Consider the following 21023-nt stretch of genomic DNA (forward strand, 5'->3'; position numbering starts at 1 on the left):
TTATGTGGCACTTTATATGTGTTAATCAAATTATTCAACATTGAAATAGCGAAAAATACATCTCGATATCTTTTTTCGGTCATGAGATATCTAAAGAAAAATGTAAACGGCTATTCCGCCAAAACTAAAATCAAAAATTTAGTCTGGATAGAAAGTTCTCACATTACCCTACTCACAATAATTTGCTCTAACAATAATTTTATTATTGCCGCTAGATGACGTTATCTTAATGTGAAGCTAATATTACTAACAATGAGAACAAATCAAAAAATAAACCATGTTACAAATCTACCAATTAACAAATTAGTGGCATCCAATTAGACCTTTTTTTCGGCGGCACAAATAGAAATCTGACCAAGTGAGGTTCTGGAGATCTTGGTGACCAAATATATTAACTTTGACTTCATTTTTTCCCTGAAGCTGTGATTTAATCCGTTTCTGAGATATGGCCGACACCTTTTGTTAGTTGCCCACCCGGTACAAATTATTGGAAATTAGATTTTCACGAATTTTTCCAGAGATTTATGTAAAATTAAAATATTGGCAACTTTCTCGGATTATAAAAAGTTAAAAACAATAATAAAATTTTGTGATTGTAGGATTTAGAAGCATGTCATTTTCTAAAACCATATTCATAATCCAATAAATTCCATTTCCTATTAGTGGTGAACGGACCTGCTGATGACATATGAAAAAAATAATCAATCTTGAAGAGATAGCTACGAAGTTATATGCTTAAACGCTTTTTAGGTAATACAATTTTGGTATGGTTCTGTTTGGACTACTTCGCGGATTTTTTATATCTGGTAGATATCATGTTCCATTTCCGGACTGGTTATCTGGAAGATGGTGTACTTCAAACCGATTCGACCAAACTACGACATCACTATATGAATTCTACCACCTTCTACATTGACTGTCTGTGCCTCTTACCACTAGATTTTCTCTACCTCTCCGTAGGATTCAATTCGATTTTACGTTCGTTTCGTTTGGTAAGTCAAGTTTTTCACTATGATTATGCCTCTTTATGGAAAAGAATCTAAAGACAAAAGCCTGTTGACAGAAGCAGTATTTTATGTTTCAATAGATAGACCACTTTTAGATCGATGAATACGCGTAGATTATACGTAAAATTGTTTTTTCTACGACCGTGCGTTTTAACCTACTTTCCTGCACGCATTTTAGTTTTGAAAGTAAAATTATGCAAATTTTGACCTTTTTTCCTTCGGAGGTTATAATTATTGTAACTACAGGTAAAGAAATATTTACGAAATAGTCCATCAAATAAAATTTAAACCTTTTCTAGCTTTTTGTAGCATTTTTAATTTTTGGAAAATATAAAATAATAAAGATATTTTTTATATAACCATGTACATTCTTCAAAGGAGTGTCACAAAACAACTATCAAACCACCCGGGTTTGATATCAGTTGCTATGACAACCCAGGCGTGTAATTGTTACTAAAACGTCAAAGTGACAGAATAAGTACAATCTTCTTCTAAATTAAACCACATTAAACCGAATCCGATACAATAATATTAATGGATTCATCCGACGAAGAACTTCCCGAAGCCATTTTGAAGGCTGCAAATGAAGCTAATTCCGAGTTGTTACCTGCCAAATCCAGATTAAGGTATGAGAAGCAATACCACCATTTTGTCACATGGTGTAAGGAGAAAGGGGCCAAAAATTTGGATATAGGATACTTCCATAAGCTAACGTCGTTTCTTAAACAAAAAAATATTTGTTTTCGAGCACAGAAAGCGCAAGTTTTAACCAAAGAAGATATATCCACAGTTATTCTAGCTCCCGATATACCCGGTATACCTGATGATTAAAGTGAGTACCATTTTTGCACTGGCAGGCGCTCTCCGCAGATCCGAGCTTGTAAATATCACTGTCGACGACATTCAAGATAAAGGCAACCTAATTGTTGTGAAAATTTCTGATTCCAAAAATCATTCGTCAAGATCATTTGTTTTATCTGAAGAAATAAATGATGGAACCTATTTGACGTTGTACAGAAAGTACGCAGATTTACGACCACTTACCACTCCACACCGCCGATTTTTTATTCATTATAAGAATGGAAAATGCTCAATTCAATGCGTTGGCGTAAACCCTTTTGGTAAGATGCCAGCAGAGTTTGTTGCATATTTACGCCTACCTAATCCGGAACGTTATACAGGACACAGTTTCGGGCGTTCTTCGGCAACGTTCCTAGCAGACTCCGGCGAAGAAATAACCAACATAAAGCGCCTCGGTGGCTGGAAGTCTACTACTGTGGCTGAGAGTTATTTGGAGGACTCCGAGAATCAGAAGAAAAAAATATTAAATAAAAATCTCTGTACTACAAATGACTTAAAACCGTTGCCGTCACCGTCATCTTTATGCGACCTGCAATCGACGCCATCCTCATCGACGTCATCTACCTTCCAGTTGAAACCAAATAATTCCACTGGACCCGCAATTCCTACTAATCTACAGAATGCAACAAATTATATTTGCAATATTAATATTTATAATAATCAGTAATTTTGGTTAAAGTTTTGTATATTATTATGTTTGTTGGAATAAAATAATTTTAGAAAAATAGGTTGGTATACTTTTTTGTATATACGGTCGTAGAAAAACTAATACTACTAACTCATTCAAAATTTATTCGACTAACAGCTTGTACTTTTATGTTCCAAGGTGAAGATCTACAGATTCTGGGCGTTCATGGACCGTACAGAACGTCACACCAATTATCCCAACCTCTTCAGATCGAGCAGTCTCATCCACTACCTCCTAGTGATATTCCACTGGAACGGCTGTTTGTTTCACATAATACTAAAAAATGACGGTTTTGGTTCTAAAAACTGGGTGTACAGTGATTCTGAAAGTACAGATTATGTGAAAGCTTATTTACAAAGTTACTATTGGTGTACGTTGGCGTTAACGACTATCGGGGATTTACCGAGACCTAGAAATAAGGGGGAATATCTTTTTGTGATTTTTCAGCTGCTTTTTGGATTGTTACTGTTCGCTACAGTATTGGGTCATGTAGCTAACATTGTCACATCAGTATCGGCTGCAAGAAAAGAATTTCAGGGTAAGTTTCGTCAACTTATTTTTTGTTTTGCTTCTCTACTACACCACTCAATAAGTTCCGAGTCTGGTAAATACTTTCTTAGAACTACATGCTGAAATTACAGCATTCTAAACCGGCATATTGAATTTTTGGAAGAATGACATAGTTTTATTTGGCAAAAAATGTGTCCATGATAAAGCTTTGCTTATAATGGGTGTTGTGATTGCTCTCAGCTGATCAAACCAACTAAAAATCGATTATACAAACCTGTTGTGCTGTTCTGAGTTGTTTAAGAATAATAAATAAGTTTTTCACGATGCCATATGACAATTGTTAAATGGACAGCAGCTGATTAAGGCCTTCCATAGCGCCTACAAACTCGGATATAATATACGCACCTAAATAAGGTGGAAATTATCCATGATGAATATTGGATAGATTGAATATGAGACTAATGTCATCAAATACAGAAGAAATTAGATGATCTAAAAAAAATATAATTGAGAAAGTTGGGCTAATGTACCTGATCTAACCCCCAGATAATGCTAGCTTTTTGCGCACCTCAAAATCATGATTTACGTGAAAAGATTTGGTTTTGATAAATGAATAATTACCGGCATTGAACGCGAAGAAAAGTTATGTTATGGAAATTTTGAGAAACGTTTAAAGATTTAGATTTGAACCCGGGACTTATTGAGTGGAACGACTAAATTCGATAATCGTGATTAAAACTCTGCAGTTGCTTAAGAAACATCGCTCATACCTTCGACAGTTATTGTATTTATTGAAAATCGTGTCAAATATTTTTAACAGATGAATTCATCAACTGTAATTGGTGGAAAAAGGTAAGTAAATGAAAAAGTCATTCAATAGTTCGTCAAAAGGTCATTGAAGATCAACTCTCATAGTTTTTTCTTATACATCTATTGCCATACCGTTCAAGTCGAGTAGCTTCTCAACTGATTTTGATTGATTTACTTTTAATCTCCCATATAGTACATTTCCATTATCCTCTTATGAAACTTTTTATCTACACGAATAAATTAGCTACTTTTCTGCTTCCATAAAATTTATTACTTGACATCACTTTGTTGGTTCTTCTTTTATGAACTCCTATTCTTTTTTATATCATCATAGGAGCTTGATAAGTTGTGGTCATCTGCTGAAATATCTGGATCAATTTTCAATTTCTGGTCTACTGACGTTATATTGTCACAGACTTTTATATATCTTAGAATTTCTACTTTCTAGTTTGATGACGTTATATTAGTACAGATTTTCATAAATTTTCTTTGGTTATATTCTTTTTTTTTCTTCTTCGCCAGCTCATTCAAAAGAATATGGTTTAAGCTACTACAAACTATAGAAAATAATAAAATATGGTCAATGAATGGTATTCTTTTACCCAAACATATTTTATTCACTTTTTCCGTAAATAGTATCGAGATTTAACAGAAAATTGCCATTTTATTAACTTATTCAACTACCAATTGAACTTCAAGAAAGTATAGATAGAAAACCGTTGGGATTTTAATGGGAGTATATGGAAATTTTTATATGGAATATGATTTAGTTTTAGGGATACACCTAGTATGGGGTACCGCAACCCCTGCAGAGCTGGGGTTACAGTAATATCTGCTCTGGAAATCCTTGTCTAAGTGTGTCATTCACCAACTATCACGACGAGAAATATCATGAATCATTTTGGTTTTCAATCTTCTCTTTGTTTATTAAAGATTCATACAAAAAAAGCTTTGATATCCCCAGTAGAGCCCATATGGTTATAGCCCATATAGTCCAGGTCGCTATCGATAGACAGACCTCAGAAAGATTTAAGGTCAAATTTCGTACTCCCATAAATCAACGATCTACTCGACAGAACTGCAAATCGAATCTATAGCTTGCCGACGATAGCATTCAAATCAACCGCCGTAATAAACTCGGCTAACATCCAAAATCGTAGGCAGAAACAGATCATCATTATGAATACCGATATGGAAACATTCTGGAGTGGAGTAGAAGCAATCTGATCAAGTTTAATTCGGTAAAGAATAAGACTACTGTTACTAAAAAGGCTGGTACTGTAGCTCAGGGTTTGATCCTGGACGTAAAATATTACTATCACCAAATATTGGCTTGTGGGGCATTGAGGTTTAAAGCAATGTGTCCTGGTAGAGTCACGTGGATGATTTAGCCAAAAACTTGGAGCACAAAAAGCTATATACTCCGCAGCAACTTCTAATTCTGTACAATGCCCAAATTCGTCTATTTTTGGACTATTGGTAGCTCGGCTCCCAAGCATACTCTGAAGATGCTCGACTCAATACAGAAGAGAGAAGTTCGATTTCTCTAGGCGATCCAGAGTTGCCCAGAAACGGAGACTTGCTCTTTTGAGCTGTTCAACATAATCCCGTCTAGAGCAAACATACTCTACAGGCATTAACACCGAGTTCACTTGCAGACGCCCAAACTTCAATTTATTCGTACTCATTTCTTTGGAGAAGTGCAAGCCTGTGGAATCAGCTACCAAGTCATATCTTTCCGGAACACTATAACCTACAGAAGTTCAAAATCTATAGCAACGGGCATCTCCTCACGCAAGCACGACTTGAATTATTCGAGAGGAAAAGGGTTTACCTTCTTAAGCTCGCTTTTAACATAAAAAAGGCCAAAGTTCAAAATTTGGGAGTTAGAGAAATAAAGAAACAAAATGATTCGCTGGAACAATGCGCTGTTGGGTTGGTGGAAACGACTGCGACTGTACAATTTGTAGTCGCAACATTCAAATGTTGAAGTAACTTTATCAATATTTTTGATATTTCAACTCCCTGTATTTTTTAGGCTTGTTTCACACTTGCCCGAGTGTCGTTTAAACGACATCCAACCGATTTATGACCGACGCCGAAACGGAAGTTGGATCTTTTCACATTTAACCGACTGTCGAGGAACCGACATCAGACCTTCATTCGACACAGGTTCGCGTTGAGTGATGGATCGAAATAAGCTACTAGCATTAATGATCCTGTATAGGCGTTTGAAGAAGAGGTGTCGGCTTTCCCTCACCAATAACACAACAGTCGGGTGTCGTTTTACCGACCCCGACATTTGTCGGTCAAGTGTAGTCTCTCGTATACTCTTCGTCCCTAGTGTCGTGTACACGACATCGTTTAGACGACAGTCGGGTAAGTGTGAAACAAGCCTTAAGCTAAATGAGATGACAAACCGTTCAAATCACTAATTTTTGACTTTCCTTGTATATTTTATGTTTAACATTTTCTCTTTCAACAGTGTTTGTAATTCTATAATAAACTATCTATCACTTCATCATAATTTCCATCAAATTGGTGCGAAAAAGTTGGTTGCTCAAAAAGGAGTAGGTTTCGAACAATTCCACAAAATAAAGTTACTTCAAGAAATGCCGCTATGTTTCTACATGACTTTCAAACTAAGCTCTAAGACATACCATATAAGAAGGAGATAACGATAAATTTCTCATCTTCCAGCAAACTTTCAATAAAATGGATTTTGGAGGAGATGTATACCGAATTCACCAAAAATTCGAATTGCGTGAAAAAATTTGTATATTGAAGCAATTCTCTCTATGTTTTTTAATCTTTCAATCCTCTATATCTTTTAACTCAAATGAGATAACTAGATAAAAATATTAAGCAGCTTCGTATAAACTACCGAACGTTCAGTTTGATAGAAAATGCATGGTCAGAAACATTTAAAAAATTCTCTAAACAGAAAATTCTTTAGATTTTTATTTCTTAGACTCATTAATAATTAAATTATTATGTTGCCAAATTCTTCTTTATCTTCTTCATCGTAGGCTAGGATGTTTGCATCAATGGTCGCCTAGCTGCAGCTGGGATGGTGAAGACCAGGTTTCATACCATCTTGTAGGTGGTCGTCCTGGTGGTCGGGATGTATTCGGTTTTCCTTCCTTTGCAATCTTTACCAACCTGATATTCTGTCCACGTGGTGTCTCCATTCCCTTCGCCGATTTATCGCCCATCTCACTACATCCTGGATGTCACGTATCTCCCTTATACCATTCGTTCACATTTTTGTAGTTCTTAAAAGCCGCTCTGGTCTCTAGCTGACTTTGATTCCGGTAGTAATATATTTATTCTGCGAAACTTCATCTCTGAGATACCATTATATTAATGACGCCTTTGTTGTTTGAGCATTCACTCCATTCTTTAGATTTCTATTACTTGTTATGTTCGTTCTTAGATGTTTGAATGACATCACTTGTTCTACACTCTGATCGTATATTGCGAGCTTACATCTTCTCAGTTCTCTATTTCCATGTTAAAAGCTGAAAGCTGAAATATTGGGCTGAGGATGTCTCCTTGTTTGATATTGATGTTGCTAAAATGTCTTGATTTTAGGTCTCTTTTGATTTAAAATCATATTTTGGTTAGATTAGGTTAGGTTGACATGTAACGTTTCGAGATATAAGGGTCTTCATCATAATATGACTTGACATTGGCAACTTGCATATTTGTGTTGATTAATAAATTACTTACAACATGAATATTAGAATCATAATATATTTTAACCAAACAAAAAACAATATCTCCTCGGTAATTACATTTGAAAAATATGTATTAACTTTTCTTCCCATCTATGTAAACCATTTCTAAAAATTTTATTTTTGTTGTATTTGATTCCGTTTCAAGAATTTTATAATACGCTTTGAAATTTTGAAAAAAGTATCTTCTTTTTATACATTAATACAACTCAATTTTACAACAAAAATGGTGGTGGTATTTCAAGTCGATAGAATTAGTATTAACAGACGTACAAAGTTCAGAAGTCAGGATTTATTTTATAACACCCAAGATCCGTTCCAAATAGGTACTACGTCATCAGCGCCGATTGTGTAGGAGTGCGGCTGGCCTATTTGACAAAATGTTACTGGCTAGAGTATCTTGTCTATATTTTGACGACAAACAAATTATTGGTTGATGAAAATGGGGGTTTCCTAGTTCCAAAAACTTGCCCCAAATAGATTCGCTTGTAATGGCTAGCTATTAAAATGCGCGGCATAAACCATATGAACAGACCTATCGATAGAATGACATATTCATGAGACAAAAACAAGATATTTTGTGTGCACGGAACCTCTTAATTTCGAGATACCAAGTTTTAAGGTTTATATTAATATATTACGTTTAATTTGGAGCAAATTAGATTTCGAATTTGTTGGAGTTAAGATGTTTAAGCAAGAAAGTGTCTGATTTTCATACACAAAATATTTAAAATGAGACAGGGAAATACTATTGTTTTCCAAAAAATATAATACCCCTAAATTTTATCAATTCAATTCAGTTTAAGCCTTATAAGTAGCTAAAGGTGTCAACCAACTTACACAAAAAATGTAGTTTTATAAAAGGATTTGTCTGTACCACATTTTGGGGATTTCTTCAAGAAAATCAAACCGATTTTAAACGTGAAGTTTGAAAATTATTAGTTCTAAAAAACCGTACAGACACTTTAAAACTACTACATCATTGTTACAAAAATATGTCAAGCTACCATTTATCGTAAGTTTCAAGTTTTGAAAACACTATTCAAAAGATGAAATGACCTACTCTACCAGAAATGATTTCCACAAGAAAAACCGATTACTTGTACGAGGATGGTCCCAGAAGTATCTAACGTAACCTAGAGATGGCGGTAGTCGTAGTAGAAAGTACACAATCGCGATACATCGCATATTAACTGAAAATTTGGACATGAGAAAGCTGAGTTCAAGATGGGTGCCGCGTTTGCTCATAATGGAACAAAAACAGCGTAGTGAAGATGTTTCCATCGAGTGTTTCGCAATGTTTCACTGAAATGAAGCCAAATTTATGCGCCGTTTCATAACAATGGATGAAACGTGGATCTATCATTCCACACCCGAAATAAAAGATCAAAATAATGGACTGACAAGGGAGAACCGACTCCAAAAAGGCAAAGACCGTTCTATCTGCAGACAAGGTCATGGCGTCGGTTTTTTGGGCTGCACGTGGGATAATATTCACTGACTATTATGCGAGCTCATTGCAACGTTTGAGCGAAGAAATCAAGCAAAAACCACCGCATTTGCCTAAAATGAAAGTGTTGTTTCATCAAAACAAAACAAATCTGTTATTGCCATGGCCAAAAATAATGAATTAAAGTTTGAATTACTACCTCATGCACTCTGTTTGCCAGATTTAGCCTCCTCGGGTTATTTGCTATTCCCAGACCAAATAGACTCGGTGGTCAAAGATTTTCCAGCAATAAAGAGGTGATGTCTGCAGTTAATGACTATTTTGAAGAGTTGACGATTCTTATTATAAAAATGTTATCGAATTTATTGAACATCGCTGAAAAAATATATGGAGCTAAAAGAAGATTATGAAATAGTATGCCTTTTACTGCCCCTTTTCGTTGCACACCATTTGATCTGTAATTTTTTTTCCTTAAGGATACTTCGACATCCTGCAAAAAATACTACACAACACAATAGGATGTTAAAACAATACAACGTGGTGTGGATGCTACTGTAACTTGTCAGACGAAACTCAATCGGCGCTGGTGGCGTAAGCAACCGATTGGCGCGTTGCAAGAAGAAAAGAGGGCGAAATAAGAATATTTCACTTTTGAAAATTTATATCAGCGCTATTATGAGTACAAGAGAAGTGCTATGAATTTTTTTAAATTTTTGTTACGGCGTTCCCAATAATTTAAAAATATTTACCCGACATCGTATTCAGACCCATTGAAAGTATGTTTTTTTTTGGTATTTCATGGTTTGTTAATGGAGTTTTACTTTTTTCTAGTATTGATGAACTTTGCATCTATTTTGTATATACTGAGATGACTGTCTTATGTAAACAGTGTCTCATCGCATATAATGTCCTTTTTGACTCATAATATTATATTCATCGAAATAATTTGTAGGTGATGGGAAAGTTTCTTGTATATATGACGAGGAAGTTTCAATATTCAGTTTATGTTTTGTTCCTTAATTGTATCTGTTTATCCTTTTCTTGACTCTGATATTTATCATTGTTTTAGGATAATTATTATTGAGATAAGTCGGAACGTACGTTTTTAACATGTTTTAGAATCAATTTTCAATCAGAAGACACCTAAAATTAAGATAATTTATCAAAATTTCATATCAATTTACTAACATTTATCCAGTTATCGTTATCTGAAATCATTACCCTCACTATTGTATGCAAATTAGGAAACCCTCGTCATCCCCTATTTAGGAATACTAAGGTACATAACTTTCAAAAACAATTATAGCAAGTTATCCATGCTAACTCTCTTCAATTCGAAAATATATATTTTCTTATCTTCATTATTATATCAAAGATAGACCGGGTGTGATTTGCTGAAATTAGTAAAGATAGAACTAAAATTTAACCGTTCTAATCAGCCATACTATTTTTATTATCAACAATCCTCCAGTATACCTTCCGAAACAGATTAGGGATACCAAGCTAATAAACACGTACGTGGATTCAATAAATTGCGGGTTGGTCAAAATATTTGTGGGAAAATTTTCAACTCAACCATTATGAAACCCTTAAAAATCCAGTAAAGTATTGGTGAGACGCGAAGGAAATGAATAGATGGCATTTCGAATATGTTTGTTATCCTGAGAGAACTTTTAAGTATGATCGGGTTAAACCGGTCATGATCTGTAACTAACCCAGATCAGGCTTATTATTGTTCGTAAACTGATAGGGTTAATCAGGTCGTGGTTACTTGATAGTACCCTTCCTACCCTAGTAGACCATTGGGTAAATTCGAGCAGTTTCATTTGTATATGGTTTTTTGAACATTAAAAATTATTTATTCCCCGTGAATAGCTGTCGACTATCAATTCTCATGAGCAGCGTTATTGATAGGTTACTGAAGTTTTTCAAATTTTTTGTCATTTCAGCATAAAAATAGCTTAGATTAGAAGATTAGAATTAGAATTAAACATTAGTGCAAAAGCCGTGTGAGTGGGTGAATTGTTGATAATGAAAGAATTATGTAAAATATATGATTTAGTCCAGTGAACAAAGGTTTTTATCTCAGACTTCCATCAAGACGCATCGATTTGTTTGAAGTTTTAACAGTAGATAGTAAATACCTTAGAAAGCAAAGTCTATCCCATGCCGATATGTCTTTTTACTCTGCCGGTGAATACCACCCCAATTAAGAGGTAGTAATTTTTTTGTTGAAACTAAGAAAAGAAATCGATAGATAGAATTCTATGCACAAATTATTCTATGGAGATATTTCGAAAAATCAATACTTTTTGACATATTGAAATGATTGAAATAACTCAAAACAAGATTTTATAGAAAAAACTGCAAACAGGATAAATTTTGCTTAAAAAAATGGAAAGAATGTTTTTTTTTTGTTTTAGACCTAATAGAAACCGAGTTATGTATTATTAAAGGTGGAACTTATTTAGTGAACCAAAGATTTTGGAAAATTGAATAAGTGAAAAACGGTCAAATTTATAGCCGGTAGCACTGAAAGTGAAACCAAATTTTTTTACTTAAATAAATACAACATAAGTCTAGGAATAACTTAGGCTCGGTATGCGTGGAAACAATGTAAAATAAATTATTAAAAAATGATAAAATGTTCTACTGTCATCGTGGGTACTAATTTTTTAATGTATTCGACAGTTAATTTTATTGGAATTTATAAAAAAATCACGCAAACCACTTTTTTGCCGCAACGATCTGGCGTACCTATTTAAAGTGTGTGACGAGGGCTAAAATTTCTCCTTGATGCCGGAAACTTTTTTTATTTCATTTATTTTTATGTAATCTTCAAAAATATTTTGGTATGCGTGCTCAAAACTCCCGGGAAAATCCCGCATACCATCTTGAAGTGCATAAACTATATTAGCGTCTACTCCAAAATGAACGATGTTCAATACATTTATTTTGGAGTAAATACTTTTTGCCGAATTACCGTTGTTACATAATTATTATGATCCCGTATATTACATCAATAATAATTATGTTTCTTGTAAAATTATTCTTGTTGATTAATGTTTTTTTACTGACATGATATAGTTTAGTACAGAGTACAGTTTTAGAGGTGAATCGCAAGAGCTGGAATAGTTGCAATAGTTTCCATCATGGAGAATTGACTATATAGTCTCTAGTTAATAGAAAAAAACGTTATTTCTACCCTTGATATTGCCACCCCAATTATATATAGGTGATAAAATATTATAAATTCGCTAATCACTTCAATTGAATGCAAATGATAGGATCAAGAAGTTTGAATGATTTAGAGAGCATGATTCTGAAACAAATTATGGTTACAATGGAGAAAGCATTTCTTAATTTTCTCAAAACTATGAAAAATACGTTGAAACTCCTGAACAACAAGTTTTTTTTAATTTTTTTTTCTCAACTTCAGAATTAACCGAGATATGACCTTTCAAATTCACAATAGCGTGTGACTGGTACCTTTTTGGAGCCCTTGGAATGTTTCCCTTTTAAACATAAAGATGCTCAAACCATATTTCTGAGATTTGAGAAAAAAAAGCACGAGTTGTACTTCGTTTTTAAAACATTTGATGCTTAATAATTTGATTGATGCAATTGCAAATAAATTCTTTAATCGTGTAAATGTTGGGTTAGTTTTTGAGGGATGAAACACATTGATTGAGAGTTAAAAACATAAACATTATCCTTGAATATCATGCGATCTTTATTTTAATCCTACAAATTTTTTTTCAACTTTGTAAATGCTTCAACTTTTATTTTTGATAGAATGTTGACAATAAGTGGTAGTTTTCACCCTTATGTATTAAAAATAACTTGAAGATATGAAAGATGTGTGACTGATTAAGTCTTTTTAGCATAATAGATTATGAATTTCTTTACAAAATGGTTTTTTAATCGACTACCTAGCTCAAAAATTAAGAGAGTTATACCTAAAACGACACATTCTTTTCAATCAGGATCAGAAACATTTTGTAGTGTAAATAAGGCTTAAGACTTGTTTATAACTTTTTTGCAATAAAGGATGATTCTAAGGGTGGAAAATTGGGGATAAAAAACATTTTAAATGAATACAATAAAAAGAACACTTTTAATATAAATTAAGTAAGATACAGTACTATAATTGTTTTTTTTTTTCAATTTTAACATATAACAGGTTGGTTTTTAAGGGCTGGAATACATTGGTCAAGGGTTGAAAAACATAAATAGGATTTTAAGACATCATGCGATTCTTATTTTAATCTTAGAAATGTTTTTTTCAACTTTATAAATGCTTTGAATATATTCTATTGAATTTTAACAATAAAGGGTAGTTTTAACCTCTTACAATAATTTGCACATATTGAAATATGGTAGATTTTGAAGACTTAATTCCAAAATTTCACGCAAAAATCCATGCATATTGATGGATTTCCGAATTCACTGGACTAATTGTTGAAGAATTCAGACTTTACGGTTTATTTTTGTAGTGGCTGTCTGCGAAAACGTCGGTTTTTCGTTCTGAGTGGCTGGCGGCCCTGCTTGTGACATTCAGTGCTGTCATCGTGATTTAACGTTTCTCACTTCATGGGTTCCAATTCGCTTGTATTCCAAATTTATTTTCTCAATTAATTGAATAATTATAATTCTGTAACACCATAAATCGTATCGGTTTGAAACTGTTTAGATTAGAACATGGAAATGTTAAATGACTAAACAAATATCATGGAAGAATCAACGCATAAAAAAATCAAATTTTCTCGTAGATCATGACCACGTTGTTCGGAAACTGTGATCTAAATCTCGTTTTGGGTTATGGTCAACAATCAGTTGATGTGGCCTACCTGAATCCGGGATATAGTTTCCTAGAAACTCTGCAAAATATTTATTAATTTATTAAAACAACTCAAGGTATTTTGAGTTATTGCGACAAAAAATGGGAAATATAACGATTATCGGAATTGTTATTATGAACCTCATATATTATAATAAAGTAATGAACAAATTTCAGAAAACTTTCATTTTATTATTATCGTAAAATAGTTCACGGTGATAGATTTCAAAATTATGTTCTTTATTGAACGAAATACATTTTAAATTTACTAGAAGCTTGGTAAGCAAAATCGCTGCAAAATTTGATAAAAAAGAAAGTATAAGAGATGCTAAGAAACCTGGAAGACCAGGAATAAGCAACGATGCAAAGTTAGTGTTTTTGCAATGATTGGATGGCAACCCTCACTCAACTAATATAGAAATTGTTGTACAACAAAGTACTAGTCAATCGTTGTAGTGAAGTTTTCAAAGAAAAGCTGCACCCAAAGAAAGCTCAACTAGTTCACTCACGAACTCTCAGGAGATGATCCAGTCAGACGTTTAGAAATTTGTGAAAGCTTTATGAGGCATTGTGAATATCATCCAAATTTTCAGACGTTTTATACAAGTGTAAAAAAACTAAAGTTTGGTTAGGTTATAGAGATTTGCTCGTGGTACTCATGCTTTCATCCATTAGAGTTCCTATTGAAGCCGATTCTTTTCTTAAAGTAGTTGAGAAGTAGCTTTAGCAATGTCATTGTTAAATTCATCGAAAAAAAAACTTTCTGCTAGAAAAATGATAACCGACTGGTACTGAAAGGAAGCGGAACAACTGCACGCGATTGACGGAGGATATGAAAAAGATGTATTCCAACTGTAATCAAGAAGCCTGAGAACGAAGAAAATGGTTTAGTTTGAGGGAGGCTCATGTCTAACAGTGGACGAAACATGTTGCTAAATAATGATAAAGGACAACTAATTCTACTAAGAGCAATTTGTCACTATACTTTTCCACCTTACTCGAATAAACCTACCCCCATTGAACATAGTTCACGGCATGCGTTCTAATTTTTAAACTTTATAAGGATTATAATCCTATCTCTATAACGTTTATGAAAATGATGATAAATAAATAAAAATTGGAACGTTTTGTTCGGTGTAGAATCCATTATCCAGCTGATCCAAATACATTTTCAGTTTCAACTTTCCCCAGGGCAATTGGAGTAGTAATTACAGATTTTCAAACCTCCCCACTTCAGTATTTTGATAAAGTAGGGCAACACAGAAACATAGCTGATTATACCACATCCCTGCTCTACAAATTTCCCCGATTATACACGCAATCACGCACTTATAGAACGGGGATATTTCCAGTTATTATATAGGAGCTTGATACAGGGCTGTATCACTATCTGCAATATTTTAAACATTCTCATCTACTTCTATTAATTTATATATTGATTATCCAGCATATACTTTGCTCCTGATAAGGAATATCAGGTGACAAAGATAGTATATCTATTTTATCATGGAGTCAATTATATATGAGGAATTAGATAAAACATAGCATTCAACTGTGTGAGTTATTACCTTCAATAAATCTCGTTCCACTCTCAGATCATGAGTTAAGATCATTATTCTATGATAAACTTATTCAAAAGAAGGATAAACAATCATCATTCGGATGTTTCATGAATAATATCCGTTTCCAATGTTAATTTTTTCCCGCGCCTTTTTTCGATATTTTTGCCGAGTTCACGATTGTGTTTGTTTCGTTAAAGTCAATCAAAAAACAACCGGCGCAGTTTCAAAATGTAGTAGCCACTACTATTTGGTGCTTTTCGTGGTTGCCACTCAATGGAATCTCTTTTGGATCACTTTCTTGATCCAGGTGGCAGAGCTCTAAAAATCGCTCACAACATTCTGCTCCAAATTGCTTTTGCACGCGCTGAGAATTCGAGGCACCCACTTGGTAATAGTTTTTGGTCATATTCAGATACTCATGTAAAATCCTTGACTCACTTGTTTTGGAAATGCAGGTTTGTGTTCATTAATTCATAATATTAAGTCATATATGACATTCTTTGTAATGATTTTCATACCCTTTACATAGGACAGACATCCCAATATTTTAAAAGTAGTAGTAGTCAAGACGATGCTCAAAATAATACTGCATTAACAAATCATGGAATAGCAAATAAATTATATAACAAAAATTTTGAGATACTTGGAATACAGGTGAAAAGAAGACAAAGAAGATTTTTGAAATTGTTCATAAACACAAAACTCAGGAATTCGTCAATAATAAGCAAATTCAGCGGAATAATTATTTGGAATTTTGACAAAGACGAATAAAAACAAATATTTATATTTGGATGTGGCTTTATTGTTTTCCAAAATATTCTTAATTTAGATCAATACACTTTTGCTTGCGTTTGAAGCAATTGTCGAAGTGTTTATTCCATTCCGCTTCTTCGGGTGCAGAAAAACGTTGACCTCGCTATATGTTTTTTATCTGTGGAAATAAAAAGATATCATCAAGTGTCAAACATGGACTGTTCGACGGATTGCCAATCAATTTGAGGTTTTGACTGTTCAAAAACGTTTTTGTTTGTGATCACGTCTTTTTGACAACCAAATGTTCATGTAATATCGAATGTATGCGAGTGGAACTAGTGCCCAAGTAAGCCTCAACCTTACGGTATGTCATCGGAAAACCAGCGAAAAATGGTGGCTCGAGAAGGTCCTCCATCTCCAAAAGTCGAAACGAGTTGATAGGCATTGTCGTTGGTTTAATCCACGTCGAAATTAATGGAAAAGCATCGCGTGAAAATGTTCGCGATTTAATTCCATTTTTAGAACAAGATAAACGTTTCAAGTATCTGTAAACAAATCGAATATCACTCGTATGACAATACGTTCCAGGTACGTTCACCATTAAAAATGCCAGATATCATATAAGTATTGCCATATATCAAAACGTAACCCGCAGCCCTCGTAATTCCAAATAGTAGACAGATTGAGGTCTTAAAATCCATCAAGAGAGGTGATTTGTTACGTGAAGTGGGCGGAATTAGATTATTTCCTAGATTAACTGAGGAAATGTCACCTCTACACTCCTTCTCTTGATGATGGTCTCAAAGTAGAAACAGATACGTACTCTACCCCCTTCTCTTGATTATGGCTGCAGTGGAACCAGAAATTCCAAATTTTCCAACTCTTCATTTCATTTTTGGAAATAAAATTCAAAAAACAATTAATAATAAACGTTCACATAAAAAAGAATACGAGAAATATTGAATAATTATTTCGTATAAATAATTTCCATAATATTTACGGCACTTTTTATGAAAAATTGAAATTAATGTTTTTGTTAGAAATTTAATATAGTAATAAGTGCTTAGTGTATGGTTAGTGAATAGTGAATAGTTTAGTGTACTTTCTGTAAACGTATTGTTACGAACAAGTTATCAAAATGGTTTCCTAGGCCGATCCTGTTCAGTTACTATGAAATTTTGAGAAATCGGCGAATTCGCACGGCGCCTTTCACGGGCGTCGTTCACAATGATGGAATTCGTTTGATGTTTATTTGTATATAATTGTTTTAGTAGCAAGCGGTTTATTTACATTATTTCTTCTAAATAATTTTTAGGAAAGTCTATTTATCTCTTTCTTTTGTTTCTTTTTGTTCTAAAGCTTTGTAGACTAGTTTAGTTTTAAATAAATAGTCGTCGTAAATAGAATGAATTAGTAAAAGTAATCGCCAGAATTTATTTAATTGATAAGTAAATTGTTGTAAGTGTATTGTATAGTGTTTAAATAAATTAAGAACGTAAGAAAAAGTGTCTATTAATTAACCCCACGAATAGAAAGAGTATAAATGAATATGAAAAACGTTACAGAATGAATAAATTAAGTAAGTAAACAAGAAACACGTGTGTATAAATCTACCCCACCGTTGAAAAAAGGTTTGAATGAATTAGAAGAAAAACATTCCAAAATTTACTATAATTTTGAAGAGTCCGTACTAGAAATCGGTAGAAATCAAAAAGCTGATGATATATAAGATAAAGAAAGAGGATTGGAGACTTTAAATGAAAAGGGGGGGAGAAGAATCGTTTAGAAATTCTAAATTTTTCATCCCTCTATTTCATTATAAGGAAATAAAATTCAAAAAACGATTAAAAATAAGAAAACGATTAAAAGAGAGATATCTAATCATTATTTTATACGGAGCATTTTCATCATATTTATGGCATTTTTTATCAAAGATTGAAATTTATGTTTTTGTCAGAAATTTTAATTTGGAAAGCAGCAGAAGATTAATTTGTTATCTTGTTTATTCCAACAAAAAGACCTGATATTGAAAATTATGAATTCAGAATTTTAATCTCATCGAAATTACTTTCTACACTAACGATGCTGCAAGAGTCGTAGCTTGGGTACAAAATATACGTTGTAATTGTGATGCATTTGGGTCATTTATCAGTTGAATCAAATCGACAACTACAGTAGAAGACTAAAATTAGGCCGTAAAAAGACATCTACAGACGATAATCGATTTTTGTTTTAAGAACTTCTTCAGTTGAGCTAACCATTATACTAGGATGCTAGCATCTGGGAGGTTAGTGGGGCATTAAATCAAATGGGAGCGCTTAGATTAGGGATGCCAGCATCGGATGCTAAAACAGGCACCTGGAGGCTCGATTTTGTGCATCCCGGCTGGAATATTGAAATGCGAGCAGCCGGTCGCTTTTGGATCCAGGGATGCAAAAAATCGGTTGTGAGGAATTGGTTCAAATGCGGCGCATTATACTAGGCTGCTAGCATCCGAACAGGCGCTCTATTTGGCATATGCGCGCGCACGCAGTTTGATCAGAGTTATGACTAGTTTCTCTTCGGGTGAAATTGGTCTGAGGAATCTTGTATCTTGTTTAGAGATGTCGCTTTGGATGTAGCCTAGAAGCTCTTTGAAAAAAGGAAGTGACATTCTAAAGTAATTATTTAATCCACACTAAACTTCCATTTTGCACGACGCCTTCTTTTCTTAATTAGTAACATCAGGAACAACATCTCTTCATTCTTTGAGGCCATATTGACGACTAGTAAAAAATTGAAATAAAATAGCAGTCCAGAATGCTAGCATCTTCACACAAATTCGACTCAAAGTGAGATGCTAGCATCCTAGTATTAATGTATTCATATTTTTGCTAGGAAACACAAAAACCGGAATTACGCTAAATGGAGTAATGTTTTGTTCTCGCATGTGTTTGGAGTCACCATATGATCACAAAAAGAAGACAAAAAGAACAATTTACTCAATACAATATTGCTGATAGAAAAGGAAACTCAATTTTGGTTTGGAGTTTCTATAAGGAATATACTGTTTTAGAAGAGTATGCGGTACTTTTTGCTTCAATTATAGGGTTAAATTTTATTTTTAGGATAAAGGGAACCTCTACCTAATCGTCAAAGATTATTTATAAGAGACTGGAATGGATCAGCCTCCAATTACGACCTCTATCTAGTCAAATATATAGAAAGCTAGGAAAGCGCATTCGAATTTGGGGATCCTGTGCAAACAACTTGACAGAGCTTAAAGCGGTGCTTTAGGATAGGAATTGACCAGAATATATAGAACATAATTTTATTATAAAATCGATAGAAATCAAAAGGCTAAAGATATAGAAATGTTTCACTCACTTAAGAATAACTTTTTAAAAAACTTTATTTTCTACACAATGACAAAAACTGGAACTTTCTTACAATTTTGTTAATGATAGTTACAACTTTGCGTGATATAAGTAAAAAGAATGACCATGAAAATTTGTACGAGAATTTATAATTCGCATTATTCTTGACGTGACGTTCACATTTCTCCCCCAAAGGTCCTTCGTTCTTCGTCTTCGAAGTCTTCGTTGCTTCTTCAAGAAAATCTGGTAAAATTCTTACTTGAACGGGTTGTAGTTTTGGTCCAAAAAGCATTTCTTGTTTAGAAGGATAGTTAATAAAGATGCTGAAACGTAAATTATCGATAATAATGCAGTGATGCTGAGGCCGGTCGAGAGGTAGAACTAATGTTTCTTCTATGGGTCGTATTTGTCCACTGGACTCAGGAATTTTGAGTCTTTCGATTACTAATTTGTGCTCGGGCATTAACTTCATTGGTACGATTTCTCGAAGTGATATTTCGTTAACAGTCTGAGGCTGTTGGTTTTGACAGTTTTCTCTTGTATTTTTGTGGGGTAAACTATACCCAAGAAAAGTACTTTGTTAGTTTCTCTATAAAAATTTTCAGTTACAGTTGTTTTCGTACAGTTTTGAACGTTCGGAATTGGACATCTAGATCTAATGAGTTTCGTACAGATCAGGTAATCCATTTCTCTCCTCTCTTCTGCATTCTTTGTACCAATTATTAGTGGCATTGAAAGATATGGTTGGTGAAATCATTACGTGTTCATTATTAGAAATAGGATAAATTTTATGAGTTAGAAAAGTGTTTGATTGGAAACTAGGAGTTTTGATTATTATGAGCATTGTCTTCGGAGTGACACAGATTAAAGATCTAGAAGATTATACTAATTGGTAAGGATGTTCATCGATAATAAGGGGAGCTTTGTAGAGTTTCAAGTTCATTTAAATCGACTAATTCTATATTTGAAAGATTCAAATACGATAAAGTGATTGTTCTTATAAGTTTAATTATGAATTCATTAGTATTTTCGAGATTGATAATTTCGTTATAAAGGGCGACGTATCCATCAAAATCAGCTGATAATTTATTGATAGCTGTAGAGATCAATAAATTATTGTTATTAATATTTCGAGATATTTAAAAAAATTTATTGGTTTAATATCGAGAACGGATTGTCAGAATTTAAATTTATTTCGGCTATTAAATAAAGTAAATTTTCGACGGTAATATTGTTAAAAATGCTCATAAGTAAAACCGGAAAGGAAAGGAAATATAGGTACTTACAATAGGATGATCACGAATAATGTCCTCTGCATTCCAGTTTCCTCAGGAAGGGTTCGATGAATCTTCGTTAAACAACTGAAGCTGACCAGGATACGTATATGTTTCTGTACGAATAATCCTATACGCAGCGCCAGAAACACACTTAAGAATAACTTTTGAAAAA

At 33.5% G+C, this 21023-nt stretch overlaps 1 protein-coding gene across 2 annotated transcripts in view; it reads left to right on the forward strand.

Moving 5' to 3' along the window:
• LOC130901196 (cyclic nucleotide-gated channel rod photoreceptor subunit alpha) overlaps positions 1–21023 on the forward strand; it is a 386005-nt gene that overhangs the window by 236931 nt on the left and 128051 nt on the right. For both annotated transcript variants that reach the window (XM_057812379.1, XM_057812380.1), the window contains exons 7-8: positions 751–992; positions 2695–3094. In XM_057812379.1, the coding sequence (XP_057668362.1) occupies positions 751–992; positions 2695–3094 (642 nt within the window). The remainder of the gene's footprint in view (positions 1–750; positions 993–2694; positions 3095–21023) is intronic.

Source organism: Diorhabda carinulata, chromosome X, assembly GCF_026250575.1.
Source record: "Diorhabda carinulata isolate Delta chromosome X, icDioCari1.1, whole genome shotgun sequence".
Lineage (NCBI taxonomy): Eukaryota > Metazoa > Arthropoda > Insecta > Coleoptera > Chrysomelidae > Diorhabda > Diorhabda carinulata.